Raw genomic sequence first — 22648 nt, 5'->3', positions numbered from 1 at the left:
GAACAGTTTTGTCTGAGTCACCAATATCAGGGGGTCAGCAGATTTTTGTAAAGTTGACGATCTTGCAACCCCACTAAATGAAGTCCAGTACCCAGGCATCCAAGATGACCAGGAGCCATTATGGGGATTCAATACTCCTGTATCCAACAATGTTTACTAAGTGTGCTATAGAAAATACATAGATTAGATGGTGGATCCTGCAGTATAGATAGAAGCTTGCTGGCTCTGTGCTCTGCAACCCTTCACTTTATTCTTCATACCAAACAAAGTGGTTGAATTCCTGCTTCAGATACAAAGTGGAGCCTGAATTTAACTCCTGTCCCTCATTTGGCCTTTCCATGACTTCTAATCCATCAGTGTTGATGGCATCTCATCTCCTCCCTATCCTCTCTTCCCTTTCTGCCTTTGATATGGCTGTCAATTCTCTCCATGATTCACTCTCTCCCATCCTTGACTCTTTTGACCTCTCTGCCATTGCAAAGCCTGCCCTACCAATCCCCATCCCTGGCTCACCTCCAACATCCATTTCCTCTGCTTCTGCTCTGATGTTCAGACCATCTCTGTCAGAAATCTTGTGACCAGGCTGACTTCCTTCATAGCAAATTAATTCTCTCTGACTTCAGTTCTGCCATCTTTCTTGCTAAACAACTTTCCTTCTTTACCTTAATTGAGTTCCACTCCCACAATCCCAGCTGCCTTTTTGACACCTTTGTCTCACTTCTCAAACCCTCTCCTCTTCCTGCCTCCACTTGTCTCTCTGCACAGGACCTTGCCAATTTCTTCCAAAAGGAAAACGACAAAATACAATGTGGCCTTCCCTTCCCCCTCCCTTTCTACTCCTTCCTCCTCCTCTGGCATCAGACACAAAAGTTTCTCATCTGCTCCTCTAACCCCGCCACCTCCATCAGTGACCCCCATCCCATCCCTTGATCTTCCTGGTGCCTACTGTCATCCCCGCTCTACTCTTTGCCTAAACTTCTTTCCCCTCACAATATAAGCATGCTTTAGTCCTTCCCCTGTTTAAAAAAAAGCAAAAACACCTTTGACCCCATTTGTCTCTCCAAATACTATCTCTTCTCCCTTTCATCTCTAAATTGTTTGAACGCACTAATTACAATCATTGTCTGGAGTTCCTCTCCTCAAATTCCGTCTTAGATACTCTCAAATCCAGCTTCTGCCTCTTGCACTCAACTGAAACTGCTGTCACCAAAATATCTAATAACCTCTTCCTTGCTAAAGCACAGAACTAGTATTCCACCTTCAACTCCTTGACCTATCAGCCAACTTTGACATTTCCTCCTATGGCATCCATGACTCTGTCCACTCCTGTTTCTCCTCCTGTTTCTCTGATTGCTCCCTCAGTGGATCCTCTGGAGTTCCTCCTCGCTCCCCTTTAACTTTCTCTGAGAATTCCACAGGGGTCAGTCCACTTGTCTTCTCCCTCTATACTTTATTTCTGGGTAATATCATCTGCAAACATAAATTCAACTGCCATCTCTACGCTGCCAGCTCACCAATCTGCCTCTTTACTTCAGATCTATCTCCTCCTATTCAAGCTAAAACCTTGACTTATTTCTCTGACATCTCCTTGTGGATGTTTAGCTGTCATATCAAGCCCAACATGGTTAAAACAGAGCTCCTACTCCCCGTAAGCCCTTCCTGCTACCTTCCTGCTCTTACTCCCCCTAAGCCCTTCCTGCTATCTTCTTTCTCAATCTATGTGGACAACACCACCATCCTGTCTGTCTCAAAGGGCCTGTAATCTGGGTGTGACCTTTGACTCAAACCCCTCTCTAGGTCTTCACATTCAGGCTATGTCTAAATCTTGCAGATTCTTTCTGTATAATATCTGTAAAATACAACCTTTCATGTCCATTCACACAACTAAAATTCTCCTCCAACTTCCTTTCTTGCTTCTCAATTACTGCAACATCCCTCTCTATGGTCTTTACAATTGCAGCCTTGCCCTGTTCATATCCATTCAGAATGATGCTGCAAAGATCAGTCTCCTTCCCATCTCTTTGATCATGTCATCCCTCTATTTGCATCCTCCACTGGCTTCCACTCTCTAGAGTGCATCAAATATAACCTACTTGTATTCACTTTCAAAGCCCCTCACAAACTATTCCCACCCTACCTATCATCTTTCATTTGCTAATGAGATGTCGACTTCTGCTTCCAATTGGCTTATGATACCAACATTTGTCACTCATTTGGTAAATCGTCAACCAAGCACCTTTTTGCTTTCTCCCATGCTGCTCTTCATGCTTGGTAGGAGCTCCTTGTAAACATGTACAAAAGACTTTTTGTTCTGTGTTTGTACAGCACCTATCACAATGAGATCCTGGTTCGAAATTAGAGCTCCCAAATATTATAATGATAATAATTAAATAGCCACCAGAATGATATTAGCCTTTTTCACAACCCCACCACATTGCTGACTCATATTCAGATCATGATCTACTATAATCCCTGGATTCTTTTCAGCAGAACTACCACCTAGCCAGTTATTCCCCATTTTGTAGTTGTGCATTTGATTTTTCCTTCCTAGGTGAAAACTCTGCACTTTGTTGAATTTCATCTTTTGAATCCAGACCAATTCACCCATTTGTCACAGTCGTTTTGAATTCTAATCCTGCCCTCCAAAGTGCATGCAACATCTCTGAACTAGGTGTCATCTGCATATTTTATAAGCATGCTTTCCACTCCTGTTATCCAAGACATTAATGAAAATATTGAATATTTCCAGACCCAGGACTGACCCCTATGGGGCCCCACTAGATACGAGTTTGATAGTGAACCATAGATAACTACTCTTTATGTATGGTGTTTCAACAAGATGTGCACCCATCTGACAGTAATTTCATCTAGACCACATTTCCCTGGTTTACTTATGAGAATGCCAGGTGCTACTCTGTCAAAAGCCTTACTAGCCTTATGTGGAAGATAATTTTCCTGGAGACAGTGACTTTGACTTCAGCTTTTAAAGTGAGCAAATTTCAGGTCCTGATGACTTATCCAACTTATCTAAATTTTACCAGGATATGTTAGGGCTTCAGAAAAATCGAAGATTCCTCTCCAAGAAGATGAGGGAGTTCTACCTTAAAGATCTTATTATCTTATAAATATTTTTCCTATCCTGATGAGGTCATTTTCCACATGCTCAACATTAAAAGGTCTTTGGGGTTGTAATTGGAACAGTTTTCGTCTAACTTTTAAATTTTATTTATGCACTGTTGTGAAGGAGAATTTAGATGTGTGCATTATTATCCAAGAGAAAAAGATGGTGTTTGCAAAAATTGTTTTTCCCTAATGAGAAAATTTCAGGTGAAATCCTGGAAGTTTTGTATGTAAAACAGAATTCTTTAAAAGCCACAAACTTACTAATTTATTTTGAAGTGAGATTTTTCAGGCTATATTTAGTCACTTCTTTATTGTTGTTGATTGTAGTCTGCATGTGTATGAAGTTCTCTGATTGATTGATTGATTGCATGCATGGACAGACTTGTTTGCAATATAATTAACCCCTCTCAACTTCAGTATTTGAAGTGAAGTGGTATAGGCTGGTTTGGAACTTAACTCCCAGCACCAGTATGAGGAGTGGTCCCTAGGTTGTTCTGTTCATGACTGCTCCTGCTGTAAACAGAAGCCGGCTCCCAAAGTAGAGAGTAACATCCCTACATTTTTAGTTTAACAATTTGACTACTGCCAATTACATAATTGGCACACTGCAAGTATATGTACTTACAGTGTGTAATTATAAATCCTCATTAAGTAATTACAGTTAATTATTATATAGTTTTGCTTTCCTCTGCCACTTGCTAATGTCATCTTAAATTATGAAAATAAAATTTCATCACAAGCGGTTTTATACACAATTTAAGAAAGGGATAAAACTGCTTTTTCAAAATTGTGTATGCCCCCTCAAGGTGCTTATATAACAGGCTTGTGACTTCACAAGCATGAGAATAAATTGTTTTAGCATCCATCCCTTACCCCTCTCTCCCCCCCTACACTCCACTAGCAGAAATCTTCCCCTCCGATATTGGTACAATGGGGGAGTTGAGGCATAGATGGGGACAAGCTGAGTACCCTTTGATCTTGTAATTAATTATGTGCACTGCTGTCGGGTGGACATGTTGACTGCAAGGTGACAGTACAGTTTGTATTACTTCAGTAAAAATTGTGGCCTCAGCCTTTAGTCTAGTTACCAATGTCTTTTATTTCTGCATCATCTTGAGTGTCATAAGCAAAGACTCTTTAGCATGGTGTGTGTTTCCTCTAATGGCATTGGCAGGAAACATAGATTCATAGATTCCAAGACTAGAAGGGACCGTGGTAATCATCTAGTCTGACCTCCTGTATAACAGAGGCCATAGAATTTCCCACAAATAATTCCTAGAGCAGAGTTTTTAGAAGAATGTCCAGTCTTGATTTTAAAATTGTCAGTGATGGAGAATCCACCACAACTCTTTTGTAAATTGTTCCAATGGTTAATTACTTTCACTGTTAAAAATGTAATTTCCAGTCTGAATTTTTCTAGCTTCAATTTCCAGCCATTGAATCATGTTATATCTTTCTCTGCTAGACTGAAGAGCCTGTTATCAAATATTTGATATTTGATCACCATATTCAAATATTTGATCAACATGTAGGTGTTTAGACTGTAATTGAGTCCCCTTAATTTGTCAAGCTAAATAGATTATGCTCCTTGAGTCTGTCACTATAAGGCATGTTTTCTAGTTCTTTACTCATTCTCGTGTCTCTTCTCTGAACCCCCTCCAATTTATATCCACATCTTTTTTGAATTGTAGACAAATATACAATGGGCAGACACGATGCAAACTTCCTTGTATAGCTTTCTATCTACGTCTGTATCTACATCACCTCTATTTGCTCTTGTTCACATTTCTTGAGGCAAGGATTGCTAGCTGAATTGTGCCACTTAAAGCCTTTTCTACGCTATAGAATTTACTCCTTGCTGACAATAGATGACAGCAGTGTATGCAACTGAAGAGTTTGCAAGCAGAGGCATGGGCAGACCTGGTTCAGCATCATTTCAAATACCCTGAAACAAGCTGTATGTGATTTGGCCTTGTCTGTGTTTGGATCTAAACTGCATTCAGGATCAGTGTGAGCTAATGGTAAACATTCAGCTGACTGGCTCTAGGCTGAGAACTCTTGTTCACTTTTTACCCATTTGGAAAGTTAAATGTAAGTCTCCAGAAGTTAGACTAATACTGAAACATTTCTACATTACCTACCTTAGAATTCATCATATAAATTACAAAAACAACAACAAAGAAGATAGTGAACTACATAGCTTCTTTTTTATTTTCTCTTATCCCTTTTTAATGTACTTCCATGTGCAATTAACATGTTTGCAGAGAAGCTGTTGCAGTACTGCTAACTTCAGGATTCAAAACTCATGAGTCAAGCCACCTAAAATCTAGAGATTGGATTAAAAAATGAGATTTTTAATAAAGAATAAATTTTGGATATTTTTTATTTGCCTTCCCATTTGTGAGCTGTTAAAATACACTCATTTCATGTTTGCAAGTTTTACTTCCACAACAATAAGGACTAGAAACTAAAAAAAAAAAAAAAAGGAGAGAGAGAGATTTCATGAGTATTTCTTTCTTCTAGCAGCTGGAACTTTAAGAAAATCACAAGATATTAAAAATCATGAGGATTCACCAATACTTATTGATGGGTATCATTTCTTGAAGTACTGTTAGTCTGGTCCTATAAATGAATCTTTTGTATTTAGACAATATGACTGGCAAGAGATTGTGTATGGAATGGAACTGAATTCAGGAACTGCCCAATATCTAATGAGACTGAAATAGTTATGATATTGATTTTTTTTTTTTTTAGATTGTATAATTACTAAGTATGAAAAGTTTGTATTGTCTTCAATTTTCAGGAAGTCTGCTAAGCTTTTTATGCTTCCTCTGTTTTGTGTAATTACCTTGTTCTTGAGAAGTTATCAGCTACTTGTGATGAGAGCGTATCATTGTGGTCTCCTGAGCCATCAGGCAGTGAAGTATTACTGAAAGCTGCAAGTTGGATTGTTTTAGTTCTTAGTTGAATTCCAGAAGACGTGTTAATTTATTATGATTGAAAAGTAGACATTAACTTCAATATGCTTAAATCTGTCATTTTGAATTTAGCTTTTATCATTGTGCAGTTGGAACTCAACATCAAGGAAACCAGATGTTCAATAGTATTACAAAGAATTAGGTGTTAATGTAATAATGACAAGACTTTTCCAGTGTTGTAGACGTTTTATTTTTTTCAAAAGGCATTTGCGTTACTGTTTGGGTACATTTATTACATTTTCCCATGTGCTGTTTGAACTGAATTTGAGGATTTTATTTACTAGTTTTTTGGGGTTTTTTAGTGTGCCACAGCTGCTAACGTCACTGGTAACTAGCATTTCTTGATGCCATATATACTGCTTTAAATGCAGAAAGTCTACTTACTGTATATAACTGCTTATTTTATTCTGCTCAATTACTTGGTGAGTACTGCTTGCTGAAGCTTTCTAGTAAAAATGGCTGTTTTGTACACAGCTATTATAACTTGGGGTGCAAGCTTTGACAAGCCATCCTAGAGCCGTGCTAATTTATGATTCTGGCAATGAAATGTTACATTTTATTGGATGTTTTCGGTGATTTTATTTGATTTACAATTAGGTTTGAAAAAGGTTTGTGAAGTTAGAGCTTGTTCGTTTTGCCATTTGAGAGAAAAAAATGTGTATTAATTCCACAGTATCTGCAAGTAGAGTGTATAGTAATGAGTGTGATTGTTTATAGCATGTTTGAATGACAGTTTTACTTTCATGGCTTTCCTTTTATAGTTGAAATTTACTATTTTTTATTAAATCAATAGGATGGCATTATTTTGCAACGGATTTTATGGTGTTTGATAAAAATATCAATTTGTAGTGTTGCTGTGTTTTTAACTAGTGGTTTTAATTTGTGAAAGGTTGTTAGATTAAAACATTTATATCAAGTTATCATAAATATATGAACATTTTGTTAAAAAGACTCAAAGGACTGTTATGAAAATATTTTTTTCCATTTGGCTTCATCCATGCTTGCTGGTGATCAGCTGTTTGATGTCCTATACTTGCAGTGAGAAGGTGTGAGCGTGTCTATCTCACAAAAATCAACATTATTATTATTATGTAAATAGAAGAATTCAGAGCTTCCAATATAGTACTGAAATGTTGATTTAATTCATGGAAAGAAATCTCTCTTTTTCAGGAGCTGATATGCCTGTTGAAAGTTGATGTTGAAAGGAAATGCTCCAGGAGATACTGCTTATTTTATGTTACAACAGTACCAAAAGGCCCCAAAATCAGAATCTCATTGTGCTGTGCTCTGTACAGTTCCATAGCAGGAGACAGTCCCTGGCCCAAAGAGTCTGTAATCTGAACAGACAAATAAAGGGTAGGGAGGGAAAATAGAGACACAGAGAGATGAAGTGGCTTGCCCAAGGTTGTCCAGCAGGTCAATAGTAGAGCCATGAATAGAACCAGATCTCTTGACTCCCAGTCCAGTGCTCTTTTTATTAGAGTATACTGTCTCTAGATTTTGGAGGCATTGTTGTACATTGTTGGAAATAAATTGGCTCAATTAAAATGACATATTTTCTTTATTTATCTTTTTATTTCATCAGAATTTCTTGCAATTGATTGAGTGCATACATTATTGGGATTATTTTGAGTGGCAAAGGTATTACTCTGTTGTTGTTGTTTATTATTCGTATTATTATAGAACCTAGGAGCATTAGTCATAGACCAGGAACCCTTAAAAGCTGTGCTTTGTGCGAATCAGAGGAGGGTGATGTAGGTGTTGGGACGGCCAGAGAGAAGGTTGCAGCAATTGAGGCAAGAGATGAAGACCTTTATGATCTTTTTAAATTGTTTGAACTAAAAGAAAAAAAAACAAATTTTAGAAATGATATGGAGGAAAAAGATAGATGATCTGAAGACAGCCTAAATGTTATGAGCAAGAAAGAAGGAGGAGTTGAAGATGGCTCCCAGGTTTGGAGCCTGATAATTTGTTGATTACATGATGTCCATCAGTTGTGGAACTGGATTGAAGGATACCAATCAGAAGAAGAAAGATAGAGTTGGGAGTTATCAGCATATAGATGGATGCTGGTTAAATCTGTGTGAGTTGATGAGATGTCTGTGGCATGTCTGAGATGTCTGGAGAATAGAAAGAGAAAATGTTGAAAGAAGCACTGAACAAATCATCAGAGTAGTAGGAAGACATAAGTCACAAAAGCCAAGGGAGGACAGTATTTTTGGGAGTTTATGATTGATGGTGGCAATAGTAAAGAGGTCCAGGAGAATAAGAATGGACTACAGACCCTGAAATTTGACCCTAAATTTTGTGCTGAGATCTTGACAGTGTATTACAGCTGAAACCACAATTGTATACTATTTTTACATTGTTACATTATTTTTCATAAAAGGTAGGGAAAAAGTAACACTGGCATAAGCAAAGGTGGCTTTGCAAGTTAAGGAGCTTCATTGTGTTTTTTCCTGTCCTGCTTAAATTTACAAAAGGAAATAGATCAATACAGCTTTTACAAGTTCAAAAGAATCATTGTAGTTATATGAATTGTTTTTCATCTATTGTGTGCAATTTAATGTAATTTGTAATAATTATAGGTTTGTGTTTACTCTTTAAAAATCCACTTTGATGCATCTTTAATGTTATTATTTTCTGAATAAGTTAGAGATGGATCAATTTAGTTCTTGTTTTGAACCTACTGCATATTTTCCTGCTATGCATAAATTGAGTTAGAGACTCCTCTGAATTGGTTAATATTCATAGCCTGAATTATATTAGCTTTAATCTAACACAGGTTGGTGGGTAAAGATAAGATACAGGTGGCTTGGAAAGATTACAGTTGATGCAGCAATTGGGTATTTTCAGCTTGCATCTGTAGACCAGTCTTTTCATTTAAAATCTGATAAATTACTGTCGCTGCAATATTTACAAGTATTATAGTAATTTATGTATATTTTAAATGTATTGTTTATGCTTTCTCACATTAGTTTCTCATATGTAAAAATGCAATGACATTAGTAATTTTTATCCAATCATAGTGTGAGCATATTTAGATGAAAGTCACCACTGCATTCAAAATAAATATCCCATTTTATTAGCATATAAAACTTGACATTTCCACTTACCACCAGAGAACAAGATCAATAGTAAGCTGAAATGCAGTGATCTAGCTCCACATTATTTGGGATAATTCTTTTTAAAGTTGTGATTTTTTTTATTTACTTATCAAAGTGTGGTTTTCAGCTATTTATAAGTGTTGTTACTTGAGAAGGACCTAAGAATTTGAGAAGCACCTATTTCAATTGTTTAAAGCCTTGTATACCAACCTGATTATGGGTGTTTTTTGTCCTCTGTTGCCCTCATTCACCTTCTTTCCTAAGGAGTTACTTGTTATCAAATACTATTACAATGTAATAACTGTTGTGGTAGCACCCAAAGGCCCAGCCAAGATCAAGGGCCTATGGTGCTGAATGTATAAAATGAAAGAAAGACTTTGTCCCAAACATTTTACAATGTAAATAGACAAGACAAAACAAATGAAGGGTGAGAGAAGGGAAGGGTTATTGTCTCCATTTTGCAGATGGGGAACAGAGTGATGCAAGTGGCTTGCTCAGGACCATAGTGGCATGAATGTTGCCTATGGCAGACAGGATTTGAACCCATATCTCCTGAATCTCAGTCTAGCACCTTAAACCACAAAACCATAATTCAGCAATTTCTTGTTCATTATATTTCAAGGTTGTTTTTTTTCTTGTGATGCTGCAGGTCAGTTATGTATATTTTTTAAAATAAAATGAGACTGGAGATCTTGACAATGTATTGCAGCTGAAACCACAATTGTATACTATTTTTACATCTGGCAGCAATATCAGATAACTGTCCTGCCAAGGTCATTCAGTATTTTCACACCCCACACTTGTTAGAATCCTTATTCTTATGCATGTGTACTCTTGGGAAACCACCCCTTCCTTGAGTTGTTACTGCTGACCAGATTGATGGGTTCACCATTTGAGCCCCTAGCTTCAAATTTTCTTTTCTGCTTATCCATCGAAACATATTTCCTAGTAGTAATAACATCGGTTAGAAGGATGAGAAAAATAAAAGCACTTATGGCAGGACCTCTGTATACTGTATTTCATAAAGACCTCTCTATATACTTGACACCTCATTCAAAAATTTTACTAAATGTAGTCTCTGACTTCCTTCCCAACCAATTGCTACATCTACCTGTCATCTTCCCTAAACCTCATTTCAACAAAAGGGAAGCCAGACTTCACACCCTAGATGTTTTTAGGAAACTGTTTTTATGTAGATTGGACTAGGCCTTTTAGGGTGCCCCCCTGTGTACTTTGTGGTTTACTCAGATATGATTAAAGGTCAGGTTGTATTAATCTAGGGATTATCTAATTGGATTTCTACATGCATTAAGCTGTGCTATGATTTAAGGATCTTAGATCCACCATGAAGAATTACAGTCCTTTCCATCAGGCTCAGATAATTTGCCAGCTTCTTTGAGAAGCTTTGAAATGTTAGAAATCTGTAGGACAGCAACATGCGGTTTGGTACATATGTTTACAAAAACTTACTCTGTAGTGGAGGCTATAAGATCTGATTCCCACTTTGGCAGAGCTGTCTTATAGTCACTATTCAGCTAGATTCTGAGTACCCTTCTCCTAAGAATTAGGTTATTGCTTGTAAGTCACCAAGAGTTGAATACATATGGGCAAGCTCTTGAAGAAGAAACAGTCAATTACCTTACAGTAATAACTGTTTTTCAAGATGCATTTTCCATAAACATTCAATGACCCACCATCCTTTCCCAATACTGTAGAGTCCTTTAACACCTGGATTCTGTATTAGCAAAGGAACTGGGGGACATTTGGCATTGCCCCCTATTTATGCCCTCCAATAGGGACTTTTGCAATGCGCTTAAGTAGGATTTGGAAAGTAAAGCTCAAAAGAAGCTATATTTTACTTGTAATGGTAAAATAATACATTTTCTATGCCTATGAAGAACAAGGACAAGGTAATTTCAGGTTAGTAATTTATGGTTTTCTTTTAAAGAAAACAAGTCAGTCTTTCCTTTTAATGTACAAAAGAAGCACAGCATGCATGCATTTTATGGATATTGCCTTGCTACTATTCTTATTAATTTGGAAATTCTCATTTTTGCTTCCCTAGAAATTTGTGTTAGCATCTGTCATTACAAAACAGCTTGCGGGACTAATGCTCTAGATCAGTGGTTCTTAACCTTTCCAAACTACTGTACCCCTGAAGCCTGAGTCCCACCCCCACGGGGCTGAGGCATGTAACTTAGTTTCATGGCGCCCCTGTGGCTCCAGGCAATTGCCTTTCTTGCCACCCCCAATACCAGCTCTGCACTTGCGACCCCTCTAAAACCCAGGTTAAGAAACACTGCTCTAGATGGTAAAATTTTCAGGGCAAGTACTGTACCTTTTGTGAGTAAAATGTCATGCATATTTATGGTACTATATAAATGATATTTGCTAAATTGAAAAATAAATCTGAAAAAAAAAATCCAAAATACAGACTGCAAAATCAGAGTAAATACTTAAGCAATAATGATCAAACCATGGTGCATTTAGTTGGCATGAAAGACCAGGTGAGCATAGTTTGTTTGAGTATAGTCAGCCCATTAACCCCCATCATTTATTTGTCCAAGAGATAATCTGTAACATGTTCGTTACTGCTTTTATAAGGTAAAAATGAAAAATGTATGTTTTCGGCTATTTTAATAGGTGTTGTCGTTTTAGGCCCAGATCTTGCAAATGACAGTGCATGGGGCAAACTGTCACAAGCGCACACTAGCATTTGCAGATTTGGGGCCTCTGTTGGTGTGCATATGACATTTGCCGTGCTGTGTACATGAATTAACAAGATATTCTAACTTCTTTTTCATGTACATTCCATTTATGTTGGAATTGCTGTGTTTAAAAAAAAAGGTGACTATTTTTTTTAATCTTCTCCAAAAGGTGGCTTGAAACTAACTTTTGGTACTATCATTTGTTTAGTTACAATAGCTGTGAAATTAAGCACAAAAACCAATTTTAGCTAACATGGCAAATTACATTACCACTGCAAATTGCTGCAAAAAATCTTTATGCTAATTGAAGGGGCAAGAAACATAAGAAATCATTGTTGTTCAGTGTATAGTAATAAAACTTCTCACTGACAGATCCTTAGTAAGACTATGCCCTGTCAACAACATTTTGTGCAGCTGGAAAGCTGTTCATCTGTTCTATTTGCAGCGTTGCTAAGGATTATACAGAAGGGTGACAAACCTTAGGAAACAAAAATTTCATACAGATGGGAAGGGTTCTTGAAAATCCCAGGCCCAATTCTCTGATGATATTACTCGGTTAAAGTAATGGAAAGAATTTGACTTCAGAATTTACCTTCTACAAAGATAGGTTGTCCAGAACTTTATGAAGCAAACATGCAGGAAGATGATGAATCAATCCTTTAAACTTGCATATACATTTACTGTACGTCTATGCTTGCATAGGGGTTCTCAAACTTATTTTGTTGGGCCCCCCTCTGAAAATATTTCAGGCTGTGATGATCCCAGCCCCCAAAAAGTGATAGCAAATTACTGTACATGCTCATAGGAGCATACTCATGGAATTACTACCCTTACATCTGTGCTGCTGCTGGTGGCGGTGCTGCCTTTGGAGCTGGGTGGCTGGAGAGCAGTGGCTTCTGTAAACCCCCCCTCCCAACTTCCCCTTGCTCCACTAACATTTCTGTGATTTTGTGACTCCCTACAATAGACTTGTGGCCCTCTTTTGGGTCGGGATCCCCAGTTTCAGAAACATTGAGTTAGCATAACCTTAATTAGATGAATGATGTCGTTTGGAGCAGGGTTTAAAGTGGCCGGAAGTCATTTCCATGTCAGCATTTTTGTGCCAAAAGTACCTCCTTAATATAGGTTGATAACAACACCTGTAGTTAAGGTGTTTCCTTTATAAGACACTGTTTTCAGTTGCTTAATGTAGGGCTTAAATTTTTCCTGCTGGACATGATCTAGCTCAGAATGATTTTTTTGTAAAGTTTTAGCAAAAACAGTTAAGTGATTTCTGAGAACAAAGTTAGGAAAAAGTATATTGTTTTGTTTGGGTTGAAAAATTACTGTTTGCACATCTACTGTAGAAGTTTTGTTAGAGGCAAGCAGCATTATTTTCCAAAGACTCATCTGCACTTAGAATCCTCCATCACCACACAGCTCTGTTTGATAACTGGACTGTACACAGGACATCCCCACAGAGAGACTAAGCATGCTCCATTATGGGAATGCATGGACTGAGCAAGACTTTTCCTGTAATTGCTCATTCTAGCTGCCAGGTACCAGAATTGAGAGCAGGAAGACTGTCTCTTCTATGCTACAAATTCTCCCCTCCTAGCACTGTGACAGCAAGTTTATTTTCCTGCTTGTGAATAAATGTTTTTACATTTATGTCATGTGTATTATCACAGTAGATATGTTTTGTTCTCTGATATTTAGATCTACCTAGCCATCTGAAACGCAACTCTTATTGTGCACCACCAGTTTTTAAAAGTTAAGCATGTATGGACTATTACAGTTATGTACTACAACAAATGAATTTAATTCTGGGTTTTCTAGAAATAAATAGCTGAGATTTCCTTTCCAACAGTACTTCAGAAGCACAGATAAAATGATTTCCTGTCTCACTATTTCCTGTATCCATGGTAACCTCTCTTTAACCCCTCACTGTGAAAGAGCCTATGGGAAGAATGTTTCCTGAGTGAACAGTTGCAAAACCTAGGGCAAAACGTGAGTGCTCTAATAAGTCGGAATGTTGCTAAGAAAAGTCTTACAGCAAGTCTAAAAAGTAAACTTGTAAGTAAGTCCAGTGAACTGCATCACAAGCCAACTGATAATATGAACTTCTGGTTTGGGGTAAGACTTTTGTTTGTATATTTTGAACTTAACTGGGCTCACTTAAAAGTAAAATTCAAAAAGGGAATGAAGGATTACTAATGAAAAGAAACTTGTTTCAGGGTATTAAAAAAGGTACTATTTCTTCATGAATGCCAGTGAAGCTTTAAAACTAGGCATTTTCAAATATATACAAATAAGGGAAAGCATTTACCATATTGAATTTACTGAAAGCCGTTGTTATGACAGGATTAATTGCTTTTAAACTGTAACCGACGAAATATTTTTCAACTAGCTTGGCAAGCATATTCATTTTACCATTCTTTTAATCTGATATTTTTAGTGCCTTTCTAGTGTAGAGCAATTACCTAAGAAGCTGTTTAACCTTTATGATGTTAAACTGTTTAGTGCCAAAAGAGAGCAGATATAGAACAGAGTGTTTAAAAGTACTGTTTGTTCATTTATATGGCATATTGTCTGAGAATATTAAAAATAAGAATCGAATCTGTTTTTTAAAATTATTCAAACAGAGTCTTAGTACTTTAAATTAATAATATTTACAAATCTGATTTTTTTTATTTTTTTTTTTTATCTCTAATAGCCAAGTCAGAGATGACTGGGAAAGCCAAAGACAGGGATATGTGTGGACTTCAAAGTTCTGTACCCTGCATAGGAGTATTCCTGCATATCCTTAGCTGTTTTCTTTTGTTACTGCTCCAGAAAGAGGTATTTGGCTGTCCATCTGTCTGCCAGCTCTGCACAGGGAAACAAGTTAACTGTCGTAACGTAGGTCTTTCGAGCATTCCAAAGAACTTTCCAAAAAGTACAGTTCTTGTATACCTCAGTGGGAATAATATATCGCATGTAATTCCAAATGAATTAACAGGCCTTCAGAAGCTTGCTGTGCTCTATTTGGATAATTCCAGCATTTCATATGTGCATCCAAAAGCTTTTGTTGAACTTAATAAACTGTGCTACTTACATCTGAATAATAATCACATAAAACGTTTGGATCTGGGAATATTTGAAGGGCTTTCAGATCTTCATTGTTTATACCTTCAGAATAATCAAATATCTTTTGTTCCCAGAGGATTATTTAGTGGTCTCATTTCAATTCGATACTTAACACTTGAAAGAAATCGCCTCCGTGTCCTTGGAAGTGGCACTTTCTTGGGAATGATTAGTCTTCAAACGCTTAATCTAGCCAACAATAACATTTCACGGATATCAGATACAGCATTTCATCACCTTGGAAACCTTGTGTATTTGTACCTTGAAGGTAATAATTTAACATACATACCCTCAAAGGCCATTGGAATACTTAAAAATCTAGAAAGACTTTCCTTGTCTCACAACCCTATTGGGTCAATACATCCTTTTGCATTTAAAGGACTGAACAGGCTTGAATACCTGTCTTTAAAGAGTGCAAAAATAAAAATCATTATCATGAATGGATTTGCTGGATTAAATAACCTTAAAAAATTAATTTTAAGCTATAATGATTTAGAACATGTAAATTCCAACACTTTTACTTTGTTGCATAATTTAATGTACCTGCAACTAGACAAAAATAAAATAGTTAGTATTGGTGATAATACATTTGAAAAAATGGGATCTTCTTTGAAGATCCTAAATCTAGCATCAAATAATCTTACTGATTTGCAACCTAATGTGCTCAAGCCCTTGGTTTCATTAATTCATCTACAGGCAAATTACAACCCTTGGAACTGTAGCTGCAAACTTATTGGGCTGCGTAATTGGCTAGTATCTTCTTCAATCTCTGTCAAAATCCATTGTCACAATCCACCAAGAATGCGTGGTAGACCTGTGCATTATATTAAACGGACCGAATTTGCAAACTGTGGTATCACTACCACTAATCCAGAAGCAGCCTGGAATGTAGCATCAGTAGGTATTCATCATAGCACCACCACAGGGATGTCATGGCATATGATAACCACATATGATGCACTTGTACGTTTGGAAAATGCTGATACTGAGCATGTTACTTTCTGGGGAGGAGCTCCAACCTCACCTGTCAGTCAATTTCTTTATGAAGAATATACTACTGGGAAACCATCCGAAGCAACTACGGTGTTATCAGTGTTACCAGTGCAAATGTCTGCACAGATTGTACCTGTTAACTTGACGATGGAACAGAATAGTGTATTTCCTCCAGATGCTGCATCTGTATCATTAAAAACATCTCTAATCTGTACAAAGCAAGTGGAGAAACTGAATCAGGCTTTTGACATTTTATTAGCCTTTTTCATTTTGGCTTGTGCTGTGATCCTTTTTCTAATCTATAAAATTATCCAGTTTAGACAGAAGATGAAGATGCTGGGAAACTCAGGAGAAAAGAGAATAGAGTACTACAGTTTTTACCAGGCTGGTAGATACAGTGTAACTGACTCAGGTCAGTGCCTACCTCAAAATTCAATGAGAAGTTCAGAATTGGACCAAATTAGGCTTATCAAACGAACAATGCCTGAAAGTCAGGCACAGGTCATCTTGTTTGAACATTCAGCATTGTGACGTACTCAACTAGACTTCTGATGTTGAATCTATTGTGGTTTGAAATGTCAAGAAATCAAGTGCATTAAATTCTCTTTAAAACAGTTAAAGTTTCTCTGTTGGTTTAACTGTTTGCTGGTATTGCGGAAAATGCTGTAATTTGGAATTGACATCATGATTCTTACGCCAAATGTCACTAAATTTCTTAAGTTTTAATAGCTATTTTATCATATGACTCTTAAGCCTGTGTCATGGACAAATCTCATTCTACTCAATCCCCATTTGGGGGAATTCTTCATTTATAACTCCTGAATATAAAAACATGTATTCTCTATGTGAGAAGCTAAAACTATACCTTTAAAAGGTTTTGTTCTTTTCAAATATTTATTATTATTAAATTATTCACAGAAGCAATATAAAACAGCTTGCAAATGAGTAAGCAAAACTAGTGGTGATTATTGTTCTCAGCATCCTGAAGCTGAAACATTTGTATGAAAAAATGGTTTTCTTTGGGAGATAGTCTCTTAATATGTGCATAGTAATTCATAATGACTATATAAATAAAGTAGAAAATAAAAGGGATGAGGATTCTTTTTCATTTAACTTGGATTATGTTAAATCTGAGAAACGGGCGAAAACAACTAAAAAAAGTATACATTATTCGTATATAAATACAAAATATATGTTGCTAATATGCAGAATAAGTGTTACAATGTGTATATTAAAACAATATATACAGTATAATTCGTTACTGAATTCTCTGTCCAAAAATCATAGTTATCCAAATCCAAGTGTGTCCTTCTATATTAGTTAATAGCATTTCCATTTATCCAGTTGCCGAGTTATCCAAATGTTTTGGCTATCCCCCAGGCATAGGCAATGGGAGGGTGAGGCTGGGGGTGCTCAACCTCCCTAAATCTATCTCTACCCACTCAAATGTGAGCACCAGCCACAGTCCTTAAAGTGAAGGGGATTATGGAGGGGTCTTAGCCCTAGATTTTTTTTTTTTAAGATTGAGCTACGTTGCCAAGGGACACAGTCTCTTAGTAGAGCTGCTGCTGCCTCATACCATTCTGCTCATCTCTGCTTCCTCATCAACATAGTGTCCGATTGGCTCTCAGATCCCAAACAATCAGATTTTGACCAGGGCCCCACCCAGCAGTGCATAGGAGCAGAGCCTGCCTCCATCAATAGGAAAGAAAGTAACCAGAGCTGGATGGCACAGGATGGAACTGGATGATGGGGATGGAACGGAGCCTGGGACTGGGAGCAGGAGCCTGTTTGCCGGGTCTCAACACCACTCACTGGTGCAACCACTTCTCCGGCACTCATGCAGAGGAGGGGCTCTGCCCCACATCACCCAGCTCTAGTTAACACTTTCCCAATGGCTCCCAGCTCCCATAGCCAATCTGATTGTAGCCAACATCTGCCATCCGCTCAGAGCCAAGGACAGGTTGAGACACGCTTCTGCCAATGGGGAGGCAGTAACCAGAGCTAGATGGTGTAATAGCAGAGCCCCTTCCCTGCTGCCATAACAGAAGAATGGCCAGGCCATATTTGAATGACATTCTGACCTGGCACACAGGGTCCTACTACTTTCAGTCTCTGCCTCCGCTCTTCTCCTGCATGGACATAGTCTATGCCCACCTAGGCATACATGTTTGGCTATGCCCCTTGTCAGCCCTCTCAAATAATAGATTCACCGTCCTTCTAGTCTCCCGGGCCCTTTGGATAAACAGAACTGTTCTGTATATTGTTTATTCATACATGCGTATAACTTCTCCCTGCATATCACACTACCTGGAAAATGAGGTTTATAGAGGAACAGATTTTCCCTTGGGTTGAAAAAAAGACTTCATAATATCCAGCATCAGAGGCCTGGATAATTATTGCTCAATGGGAGGTATTTTTTCATCCCTAGATTAATGTTTTTTCCTATAAACTTGTAAGCGCCAGTATATGTATCATTCATCATCCCATTTAAGATATTTTTGAGTTAAAAATGATTAATTATTAGGTAGCCTTTGCTGAGGGGTCTATTTTAAATCACAGGGTGAAATGAGCTTGTCTCAGCCAGTATCATAAGTCTAGCTCTTAATATCAGGATTCATCTTGAATAAATGTAAATTAGTTTTTAATTTGTCCCTTGCATCTGTTTTAGCTATATATTTTTACTCGGAATATTATTTGATTACATCTGCTGGTTTTCTGGGGCATGTTTTAAACTGTTTTCATTTTCTTTTGTTTTCGGGCTATATTTACTTGATGTTTTCCTCCCCCAACAATGTGAATGATAGCACTAAAAAGGGTATAGAAGTTTGTCCCAACTACTAATTTAGGGCCAAATTTTCAGTCAACCTTAAACTGGGTCTCCATTTTTGTAGGTGCAGTTTTGCATCCATAGGTGTGTGCACCAGATATGTAGATCATTTATGTATCTAAGCAACCTTAATCCACAAACTTAATATTTGTGCCTACAATTTTGCACCAGTAAAAATGGAGACCAGTATTTGAAAATTTTTCCCAAAATGTGAAATTAATTTATATTGTTCAACTCTAGGGCCACATCCTTTAGTGTAGCACATCCCCTTTTCATCATGCTGTCAGTAGATTCTGGTCAGAGTCTGCTGTGGGTGGATCACCATAATGCATAGGGCATCCTCTAAAAGCACAGAACCACCAAAGGGGATTGATCCCCCAGCTGCAGTTTCAGCTTCCCAGGTTACTCTGTGCTGCTATTGAGGATCTCTTCTGTTCATAACAGCGCCAGTACTGGGGGGAGTGCAAAAACAAGCTTTCCACCACCTTCAGACTTATGATACTTCTTGCTATAGCCAAGTATCTGGCCCATGATCTCTTTGTGATACAGCATCAGTCATCTTTTAATGAGGCTTTTCTGTTTTAAGTTTAAAAACCATCACTGATATTTTACTAGGGCAATAGCTACCATGGGTCACATGACCCATGGTTTAACCAATTGGGTTGTTTTGCATTACAAGGCTATAATACTTTTATAACTATGTATGGTACAGAACTGTTAAATATAATATGCACATGTATTTAGAGAGGAGGAAAGCATACAGAATGTTTATTGCCTTGGATTCAGATTTAAAATGTGCTTTCGATAGCATGGTGATAAAGCTCAAACAAAGCCATCCAATGTGTTAGTTTTCTTCTTGCTCCATTGTGCTTATTGTCACATTCTGGTTCTTATACAGAATTCACTGATCTGGTGGTGGTAGGCTTTCTTGTGGGATTAGTAACAATTACAGAATATGAAGTGAGTAGATTTTTTTAAAAAGATTTCTGTCTTCCTAAACAGTCTGTGACATTTTATATATCTGCCCTTAGTAGTAAGGGACTAATATAATCTCCTAGGTTAGAGAAATCCACATAGTTAATTAAACTTCTACTAAATGGAGTTTCCATCTGCTGCTGTATATGGTGGTCCCCTGGTAAACCAGAGATTGAGATTCATCGAGCCCACTTATGACCCAACCTCCACAGAGAAATCCTGCAGATTTCAGGCCATCCTTTTGCAGACTCAGTGCTCCTACAATAGAACACAGCACTTTTTTCAGACATTACAGTGCAGCTTGCTCTGGTTGTAGCCTCCACACCAGCACCTGCTCCAAAAACTGTACCAAGGAGGATGGATTTCACTGCACAAAGAGAGGGAGGGTAGAGAGTGATGCAGACAGTCTGGGTTCTTTCTGCAGGGAAATCATTGTGAGTTGAGGGGCATGCTATAGAGAATGGCCATCCTCTGGTCTCCACCTTTGAGACCCACAGCACAAACTTAATGATGTGAATATAGTAAGGGGATTGGTGGGTGAGTGGAAGCCTGTTGGCAGAGTTAGTGGTTCCCCATTTTGCATCCATATGCCAGGTTCCACTATAAGTGGCTTCTCTGCTCCTTATAACAGAATGGAGGTTGTGGACCATGCTTTTCTGTGTTCATACATGTGTTCCTTAGATTAGGTGTTCTCACTGTTTCGTAATATGGACTACATTTTAAGACAACGACCCCTTAAAATCAGACTGCCCTCTCATTTTTGATTGTGTAACATTCCTGAGGCAACTACAGCCATTGCTTACATGGACCATTGATATTAGGTAATTATTTAATGTCATTTTAGGCTGGTTTTCTATGTGATTTATTAGTTGGAAAAGAGGAGAAACCAGTTCCGTGTGACCAACAAGTGCTCTGTGGACTCCAAACGTTCCACTGACCACAGTTAGAGAAACTCTTCTTTACATTTTCTTCAAGATACTACAAAGGTGATGTTGGTATGGAAGCAATTCTGAGAAAAAATTCCATTGTAGAAGGAAAAGCAACAATGATTTAATTTTTTGAAGTGCTAAGCACCCGGAAATCCTGCTGATGTTGATATGAAGTTTGGAATCAGGCTGTGTAATGGGTGTGTGTGTGTGTGTGTTGTTGTTGTTGTTTTCTATAAGAGGTCACATGCATTAATTTTCCAGTGTTCACATTTAATGTATCTTTTTGAATTAATACTCTCTCTTAGTAAATGAAAAGAATTATATTTGTTGTGTTATATTTCTGGAGTTGCTCCCATCCTCCTAACCCCTGGAGAAAAAGTGAAGCTTTAATCCACCCTTGCCACCTCTGCTACCCTTGGCCAATAGGGAAGTGATTTGAATATTCTTCACGATTAACTTGTGAATTCCAACACCACTTCTTTTGACCATTATGGAAGTGCACTAAAGATTTCACCTCTCTCCTTTTCCTCCTGATCAAGAGAGGGAAGCAAAGTTTCCAGTTTCCTAATCCAGCCCCTCTCCTCTTCCTCTCCTTTACAGGAGGTGATCCCACAACTCCCTTTCTGACAGACTAATAGGATATACACATTATGGGGTGGGGGCAATGTGATTGAGTACTCTCATTTTGATTCTTTGGGATATGTGTTTTATTAAAATGATGATGGTGGAATTTTGTGTACAGTACTTTGGTATGTGGTTAAAACGATGAAGCTGAATTTTTGCACAAACTTATTAGAATAAAAAATGGTGACTGGATAACTTGATTGACAGAGTAGGGAAAGGGCAAACATTTGTAATATTTTCTCACCTTCATTTTTTTTCTGAGAAAATAAGTATATGTTAAAAACAAGAGTTGTGGAACTAAACACACAACAAGTACACATACTACCCCTAGTGTAACTTTAATTATAGCGTAAGCTTTTACTTCCAGACAGGCCCTTCCACCAATGAAGATAGTGTTTATGGTATCAGCTACAGCATTATAGCCAGGTCCTATAGCCCTTACTGACAGGAGATACAAACCAGCAGTGTTGGGTCCTAAGTCTTTTTCACAGGATCCCATAGAAAAGTTGTGCTTTGAATAATGAGGAAAATGCAGTTTTAATGAAAGCACTACCAGCTAATAATAAAAATAATTTTTATTGACTGAAATAGAACTATATGGAATAAAAGGAAAAGGTTGTGATCTAAATGCTTGCTTTTTTCTGTATTAAACTCCTACTATCCAGAATAATAATTGTTTAATTTTGGAAGAAAAATTCATTTAAACACAGTGTTCCTCGTGCTCTTGAATAGGCCTGCCACTTTGATTTGCCAGTAACTTTCTGGGGACAGACTCTGGCTAATTTTGGAAATCCTTTATTTTGTTACATTGATTTGCAAGATGTTTCCTTATTCAGTACAGTGAGAATAAGACATAATACATTTTATATTGCCATTGATCTTTAACGTAAGTTTGTTTTTAAATAATGATGACCATGCATTGACTTGTTTTTTTCTTTGTGGCTTGTATTCTAAAAACGTTGTACCATTTAATTAATTATTCCATATTTGGTAAGGTTTTTGGCATAGTTGGTAACAGAAACTTTTTGTTCCTTTTGTCACATGGTTGAAAAGTCACACACATCTTTACTGAAAACTATAACTTTTACCCACTGTTGACAAGCGTTGTACATTCCCCTGTCAGCTTTTGCAATTCTTTGTTTTTAAATCTTTCTACAAGGTCCTGCAGTTGCAGTACAAAAAATAGAAACGATCATTTCTCTTATATAAATATAAATGCAAGACCCCCTTTTCCCACCCTGAGAAAAGAGGAAGAAGATGACAACGAAACAAATTT

General features: G+C 37.4%; 2 protein-coding genes across 2 annotated transcripts in view; both read left to right on the top strand.

Moving 5' to 3' along the window:
• The window catches only part of IPO11 (importin 11), a 294514-nt gene that overhangs the window by 228809 nt on the left and 43057 nt on the right, over positions 1 to 22648 (top strand). The window lies entirely within an intron of this gene.
• On the top strand, positions 13902 to 17160 carry LRRC70 (leucine rich repeat containing 70). The gene is made up of 2 exons (XM_067568643.1): positions 13902 to 14031; positions 14612 to 17160. The coding sequence occupies exon 2, from the start codon at positions 14623 to 14625 to the stop codon at positions 16543 to 16545; it is 1923 nt and encodes a 640-aa protein (XP_067424744.1). The 5' UTR covers positions 13902 to 14031; positions 14612 to 14622; the 3' UTR covers positions 16546 to 17160.

This window comes from Emydura macquarii, unplaced genomic scaffold (genome assembly GCF_026122565.2).
Source record: "Emydura macquarii macquarii isolate MOO-44397 ecotype Brisbane River unplaced genomic scaffold, CSIRO-AGI_Emac_v2 contig_2897, whole genome shotgun sequence".
NCBI lineage: Eukaryota > Metazoa > Chordata > Testudines > Chelidae > Emydura > Emydura macquarii.
This window is presented reverse-complemented; position numbering and strand designations above follow the sequence as displayed.